Source organism: Oncorhynchus clarkii, chromosome 15, assembly GCF_045791955.1.
Source record: "Oncorhynchus clarkii lewisi isolate Uvic-CL-2024 chromosome 15, UVic_Ocla_1.0, whole genome shotgun sequence".
Lineage (NCBI taxonomy): Eukaryota > Metazoa > Chordata > Actinopteri > Salmoniformes > Salmonidae > Oncorhynchus > Oncorhynchus clarkii.
In genome coordinates, this window is record NC_092161.1 from 19,894,693 (window position 1) to 19,902,818 (window position 8,126).

Below are 8,126 nucleotides of genomic sequence, written 5' to 3' on the forward strand. Positions count from 1 at the left end.
GAGGTCCATAAAGAAATGTTTTGTCAAGATCGGTGTGGAAAAACTGACCTGCACAGAACCCTGACCTCAAATTCCTGTGAGACCCCGTCGAACACTACGATCCAGGCCTAATCGCCCAATATCAGTGCCCAACCTCACTAATGATCTTGTAGCTGAATGGAAGCAAGTCCCTGCAGCAAAGTTCCAACATCTAGTGGAAAGACTTGCCAGAAGAGTGGAGGCTGTTATAGCAGCAAAGGGGGGAACAACTCCATATTAATGCCCATCATTTTGGAATGAGATGTTCGATGAGCAGGTGTCCACATACTTTTGGTCATGTAGTGTATATAATATATGTTATTTTTCTGTAGAGATGAACTGAGATGAAATGTTAAACGCCATTTGTGAGCTTGTATTAACACAACACCCTTTAAGATAAATACATGGCAGACAATGGTATTTGTTTGTCTCTGTGGTGTTTGTTTACTGGTCTGGCTACCTCGGTCTCATAGGGTCAATGTAGAAATCAATGCTCCCATAGGCTCGTCCCACATTCAGCTGGTCACTGGCTGTCACTCACTGGAACCTTTTCCTGTCAATCAAAATGGACATGGATCTGGGCCAATATTTATCAAACTTCTGAGAAAAAAATGCTTGATAACTACGGCCCAGGTCTTCCGTAGAACTACTACTGTCCCTTATCAAACCGAAAGAAATAAACATTCTATTTAATATCCCTTCCAATACAAAATCGCTGTCATAGATTGGCACATACATTTAGGCTGGTTTCACTCAGTACAAATACAATAGACATGAGCAGTTATATCTGGCATTCCAAATGGGGGTGTAGGGGTGTGTGTGGTGTGTGTGTGTGTGTGGGGGGGGGCTAGTGGGTTTGCCCCTCCACTTTAGTCACATTTGATCCTTTTTAAGCTTTTTGGCTTCACTCTAATGGCTTTGTTAATGGCTACCCTGACTGCAAAGTGAAGATTATTGCCTCTCACTTACATCCACCTTTTGGCTCTCCCCCACCCTAGGCTCTCCCCCACCCTAGGCTCTCCCCCACCCTAGGCTCTCCCCACCCTAGGCTCTCCCCCACCCTAGGCTCTCCCCCACCCTAGGCTCTCCCCCACCCTAGGCTCTCCCCCACCCTAGGCTCTCCCCACCCTAGCCTCTCCCCCACCCTAGCCTCTCCCCCACCCTAGGCTCTCCCCCACCCTAGGCTCTCCCCCACCCTAGGCTCTCCCCACCCTAGGCTCTCCCCCACCCTAGGCTCTCCCCACCCTAGGCTCTTCCCCACCCTAGGCTCTCCCCCACCCTAGGCTCTCCCCCATCCTAGGCTCTCCCCACCCTAGGCTCTCCCCACCCTAGGCTCTCCCCACCCTAGGCTCTCCCCCACCCTAGGCTCTCCCCCACCCTAGGCTCTCCCCACCCTAGGCTCTCCCCACCCTAGGCTCTCCCCCACCCTAGGCTCTCCCCACCCTAGGCTCTTCCCCACCCTAGGCTCTCCCCCACCCTAGGCTCTCCCCCACCCTAGGCTCTCCCCCACCCTAGGCTCTCCCCACCCTAGGCTCTCCCCACCCTAGGCTCTCCCCCACCCTAGGCTCTCCCCCACCCTAGGCTCTCCCCCACCCTAGGCTCTCCCCCACCCTAGGCTCTCCCCCACCCTAGGCTCTCCCCCATCCTAGGCTCTCCCCACCCTAGGCTCTCCCCACCCTAGGCTCTCCCCCACCCTAGGCTCTCCCCACCCTAGGCTCTTCCCCACCCTAGGCTCTCCCCCACCCTAGGCTCTCCCCCACCCTAGGCTCTCCCCCACCCTAGGCTCTCCCCCACCCTAGGCTCTCCCCCATCCTAGGCTCTCCCCCACCCTAGGCTCTCCCCACCCTAGGCTCTCCCCACCCTAGGCTCTCCCCCACCCTAGGCTCTCCCCACCCTAGGCTCTCCCCCACCCTAGGCTCTCTGTATGTGCCATGTTCTTAACTCCTTTTATTTCTCTGACACCAGTTCTACTTGATGAGTCATCAAATTGAATGTAACAGCTCGCTAATTGCATTTATATCAAGTGCAAGTTGAAGGGCCTTTATTTTTGTCGATATTAATGCTGGCTAGCTTTGCTATTAACATTTTTTTCGAATGACATTATCACTGGCCTATATCGTTAGGGTGGCGATTCAGAGAGGCTTCACAGAATACTTTAAGATAGTCCTCGGGTATGCTAACAATTGTGCCGTTATTGCCCAGTTATGATACCAGCTGAAGGACTCCTTTGATGATCTGGTCTTTTCTTAGTACTGTAAATATTCTTATTATAAAAACCCATCAGCAGGCATGTATTACACTGGTAATTACAGAGTGTAAAATGATGTTCATTAAGATAAGAGGTAGTATAAATCAACTGTAAGTAGGATGTATTTTAGATGCTTTAAATGTTACATGAGTATGTCCGCCTCCTATTATTTGACCCGGTTCACCTCAAAATAGCCCATTAGAAACAGAATAGTAAGTCATATGACGCTTGATTGTTTGTTCGTTTCTCCAGACCTTTTACTTGATTGCCAGTTGACATAAGAGAACACAAAAATCTATGAAATAATTATGCAAGGAATCTAAACTTTTTTGTAAATGCATGATTAACATGGGAAATATTGTATGGCATTTTAACCTAATCAAACAATCCGTCCTAATCTACACAAGCTACACTGGGAACAAGAAAAGGCATAAAATACCACATAAATCATGACAAACCAATCTGAGAGACCAATCCACATCCTCAGGAGAGATCACAGAAAACAATCTCCATGGGCAACAACCTCCTGGATACTGTTGCTATAGAAATGTTAAGTACTTTCATTCTCATAGACCTCAGTCCTAGAACTCTCTAATATTAGGCTAACTGGTTGTAATGTCAACTTTAGTTTTTCTTAATGGTTTGGGATGAAGACAATGTTTTTTTTTAGATGAGGGGGGCCTAGCATTATGGACGCCTTGAGCAGATGGACATGTAATTTAGAAAAAAATCTAACTTACATTTCCAGTGAATATTGTAATTTTGGTAAAACACGTCTTATGGAGTGACAAAATACATACCCAAACTATTCATTTTCCTTCTTGACGTACACATGTTCACTCTGCCTGTATCAGTGCCTGAGGAGGAAGCGTGGTTGTGTAAGAGCTAAAGACTATTGCAGAGTTCTTCATCACGATCCAGTTCACACAGAAAACAGAAGAAAATTGACTAAAACAGGGAGGGACAACCTCGATTTGATCAATAAGAAACACGCATTTATGTTTTCCACTGCAAAATGTTCAAAAATGTTTTCGTTTGCAAGCTTTCATGAAGGACTCCTAGCCTGTGGTTGGTCCCTCGGTGAAGCAGCCTGGGCAGAATCATGGATCATATTCAATAGGGCACACAATAGTAAACTAAAATGAACATTTCTTGTTGGACAAGTCTATGTAGTCCCTCCCTATTTCAGTTAGTTTTCTTCCATGTTGTGCCTAACGAACACTGACTTGGTAAACCTGGGCATAAATCTGAGCAGTGACAACATCAGGTTTAGGAGGGCACCTTCCTCTCCCCGCCAGGCTTTGAAGACTTCCCCACCAGGCTTTGTTGTTTCACAGGGTGGAAGGGTTGGAAGGGGTGACTCAACTCACAGCCAAGCCAATGTTCCCTCCACAAAGTGACCGTAGGGAACACTCCCCTGCTCCCACTTCTGTTCACTTTTATGTTGTATCCTATCAACTATTGGAGCTCATCTGTGGCTGGGATAAGAGGGAGAGGGATGGGGCGAGGGGGGAGGTGTCATGTCTGATCTGATGAACACACATCAGAACTGTTGTTTGTCATATGGGCCATGTACTCAGATATAGAGATCTGATGTTTCAATTAATCCTCGCCAGCTGATTTGATACTTTTAACAGCCTACTACTACCATTTATTCCAAGTGTACCACATCATCACTGTTTTGCTGCTGCCAATCTGTTTGGCCTCTCTTTTTCTCTGTACTGTTGTCAGTGGAGTACTGATGCCTCCTTGACAGTTTCCAAGGTATTAGGTCTACAGTAAAGACCAAACTGTACATCACATCTAACTTTTCAACAGCGTGTTGTGATGAACCGTCAGGTAGTCACTATCCTCACAGGGATATAGTTCATCATCCACCAACCCTTCCACAACCCACCCGCCCCTTCCCAGATCCTCTTAAAGGGATAGTTACCGGGGCTCACTGCTGGTGCCAAAAATAGCTCCATGTCAGAATGCCCAGTGCCCTGGCGAGAGATAGGATAGCGGTCGATCGCACCCCCAGCTGCCGGAGTGCTGAGAGAAAGCAGTTACTCTGACAGATACTCTCAGTGACTCCTCTGTGTCAGGGTTCATCTCTCTCTCTCTCTCTCTCTCTCTTTCTGACAACAATACAACACGTTACTCATCACAACACAAACCGCAGGCGGCGTTTCGATTGCTTGTGTCCTATAAAAGTGGTCTGATTCTGTGGATGTTTCATGTTTGGGGCTCAGCAACAGCTACATTTGTGTGACTGCTGTAGTGACACTTTCTGTGCAGTCCAATTAGACATAGGGTGAGAGCATTCATTTACCAAACTTGGTACTTTTAATTACAGGGTGAGGCATTGTTAGGTTATAGCAATCCCTGGCACTCTTTCCTGGTTTTCCTGTAAGGTCATAAGAATTTATGCCCCTAGAAAAATAACAAAACATTATTCTGCTACCATATTTTGGTGGGTTACTATGGACGTGTACATGCACCCATGATAAAAATGTACAGAAAACACAAAAAGGGTGTACTTAGAATTGGAAATTGGAAATCTAGGAAATGCATCTTAAAAACAATGTTAAAGGATATTCTGCAGTTCAGACATGTCATGCCGCCGTATGGGAATTGTGTGTGTGGTGGGTTTGAGGCCTCCCGTTAGCAGCCTCCCGGGGGTCTGAAGTGGGGCATGTCCATTGACACGTCCGCCAGATACACAGAGAGGTGTCTGGTGGGTGATAGCGCCCATCGCCCCACACCCTCACACCCTCCCTCCGCATGCCGCGGCCACGGCCAAGGCCGCTGACAGACAGGTGTTGCCTGGCCGGGCAAACAGGCTGCGGTTGTAGTGGGCATTGCAGGGATGGGTGAAGGGCTGGGGTGGTGTGAAGGGGAGAGGGATTGGCGTGATAGCAGGTTGGTGGCATCACGTCCATTCAACTCCCCAGCCACGCTCTTCCTGACGCCCACCCGTTTCACCCCAGCCCCCCTAACCCGGTCCACGTCTGAAGAAGCCGGGGGTCGGAGTGACTCACCTTTTTGTCACAAGAATATGGGGACGGTTTCTAACGTGGGGTGGCATGCAATGGCATTGCAGTGCCGTGGCATTGCTCTGAACTTACGTCACCCTCGCTGGCTCTTGAACTGTTTCTTACACAGTTAGTCACGGAAATGTCTAAACCAGTTCCACTATATAATGTACATTTGAAGAACAATCACAAAATACTCTGATAAGCTTATAAACTGTAAATTACATCCGTGATATTTCAGCTTATTGAATTAGTATTATCTGTACCACACGATGGGGACGACTGGTACGGGACCTTGTCGCATGGATAAAGCTCAAGGCCTGTGGACACGGTTATTTATCTTAATGGCCACCCTTCGCTAAGATAACAGGCATGGGATGAGCTCACTGTGCGGCAATGACAAGCCAGTGAATGTGCATGAACTGTACACACTAAGGAGGCAGCATATTGGCATGGGATCCAATCTGCAGCATCATTTTATACAGTATGACCTTGTTTACGTTTTTGTAGTAAAGGGACATATTTGGGTCTACTGACAGAACAAAAAATGCAACATGCAGTTTGGTGTTTGCTCTGTAAGATCTACATTAGTTCCTACGGTTTAGGACCTTGATTCTGGACTAGGGCCCAACATGACATTTTCTTGATGTTTTCTTTCTGTTTTCTCTACAGGCATTGCCCAGATGGGTTTGAGTGTTTGAAGGCAGGAAGGAACCCTAACTATGGTTACACCAGCTTTGACAGCTTCGGTTGGGCGTTCCTCTCCCTCTTCCGGCTCATGACACAAGACTACTGGGAGAACCTCTATCACCAGGTCAGTATGGACACCAGGAAATGACCAGGTTCATTTCAAACAATATCCACATACAGGTAAGATCATTGGAAGAAAATAATATATTTGTTTACAGTAATGTATTTAAGGTCTTGGAGGTCTTCTACAATCTTCCACAATCTTAAACGTAAGCTTAAACCAACATTAACTTGCAAAAATCAAACCCTCTGTCTTTTATAACATACTTTTTGCCAAACCATCCATCCATCGATCCATCCCTCCCCAGACTCTGCGGTCAGCAGGGAAGACCTACATGGTGTTCTTTGTGGTGGTCATCTTCCTGGGTTCCTTCTACCTGGTCAACCTGATCCTAGCTGTTGTGGCCATGGCCTACGAGGAGCAGAACCAGGCCACCATCCAGGAGGCCTGGCAGAAAGAGAAAGAGTTCCAGCTGGCCATGGAGCGCCTCAAGAGGGAAGCACAGGTAAGACGTAAGGTTTTACGTCATAGAATTTAAGCGTTGATGCTTTCGATATTGGGAATTTGGACCGTAGATATTTCTTTCAATTGGTTAGCTGGTATGGGAGTTTAGTACATTTTGAATGACACAATATGCTGAAAAAGGACTATGCCTATTTGAGCTGACCCTTTGCATTTCCTACTCAGAAAGCTCAGGATACAGAATCCTTGATGTCCCCGGAACTGTCCCCGGGCCTGGCTCTCCCTGACCACAAGGAGGTGCAGAGCAGGAGGAGAAGTCTGGAGGAACTGGTGGAGGAGGTAGAGAATGGGGGAGACGTGGAGAAGGGATACGTGACGACGTTGAAGGTGGATACAGTGGATGGGGGCAGGGTTAATATGATCACTATGCATTCTTAATGGGTTCAAATTTCATCATGATGTTTCAACATGGATAAAATACCATGGATAAATACAAACATTCTGAATCTAATAGTATGCTTTCAGGTTTGGACATACCTACTCATTCAAGGGTTTTTCTTTATTTCTACTATTATCTACATTGTAGAATAATAGTGAAGACATCCACACTATGAAATAACACATATAGAATCATGTAGTAACCAATCAAAGTGCTAAACAAATCAAAATATATTTAAGATTCTTCAAAGTAGCGACCCTTTTCCTTGATTACAACTTTGCACACTCTTGGCATTCTCTCAACCAGCTTCTTGAGGTAGTCACCTGAAATGCTTTTCCAACAGTCTTGAAGGAGTTCCCACATATGCTGAGCACTTGTTGGCTGCTTTTCCTTCACTCTGCAGTCCAACTCATCACAAACCGTCTCAATTGGGTTGAGGTCTGGTGATTGTGGAGGCCACGTCATCTGATGCAGCACTCCATCATTCTCCTTCTTGGTCAAATAGCCCTTACAGCCTGGAGGTGTGTTTTGGGTCATTGTCCTGTTGAAAAATAAATTATAGTCCCACTAAGTGCAAACCAGATGGGATGGCGTATCGCTGCAGAATGCTGTGGTAGCCATGCTGGTTAAGTGTGCCTAGAATTCTTAATAAATCACGGACAGTGTCACCAGCAAAGTACCCCCACACCATCACACCTCCTCCCCTATGTTTACGGTGGGAACCACACATGCGGAGATCATCCATTCACCTATTCTGCGTCTCACAAAGACACAGCGGTTGGAACCAAAAATCTCTAATTTGTACTCATCAGACCAAAGGACAGATTCCCACCAGTCTAATGTCCATTGCTTGTGCTTCTTGGCCCAAGCAAGTTTCTTCTTATTATTGGTGTCCTTTAGTAGTGGTTTCTTTGCAGACATTTGACCTGATTTCCGCAGACTCCTCTGAACAGTTGATGCTGAGATGTGTCTGTTACATATACTCTGTGAAGCGTTTATTTGGGCTGCAATCTGAGGGGCAGTTAACTGCTGATTTCTGGGGCTTTTAACTCTAATGAACTTATCCTCTGCAGCAGAGGTAACTCCGGGTCTTCCATTCCTGTGGCGGTCCTCATGAGAGCCAGTTTCATCATAACGCTTGATGGTTTTTGCGACCTCATTTGAAGAAACTTTCCAAGTTCTTGAAATTTT

The 8,126-nt window shown here is 46.6% G+C and overlaps 1 protein-coding gene across 1 annotated transcript in view; it reads left to right on the top strand.

Moving 5' to 3' along the window:
- The window catches only part of LOC139367023 (sodium channel protein type 3 subunit alpha-like), a 177,973-nt gene that overhangs the window by 58,823 nt on the left and 111,024 nt on the right, over positions 1 to 8,126 (top strand). The window contains exons 8-10 of the mRNA XM_071104908.1: positions 5,956 to 6,097; positions 6,342 to 6,539; positions 6,722 to 6,907. Of these exons, the coding sequence (XP_070961009.1) occupies positions 5,956 to 6,097; positions 6,342 to 6,539; positions 6,722 to 6,907 (526 nt within the window). The remainder of the gene's footprint in view (positions 1 to 5,955; positions 6,098 to 6,341; positions 6,540 to 6,721; positions 6,908 to 8,126) is intronic.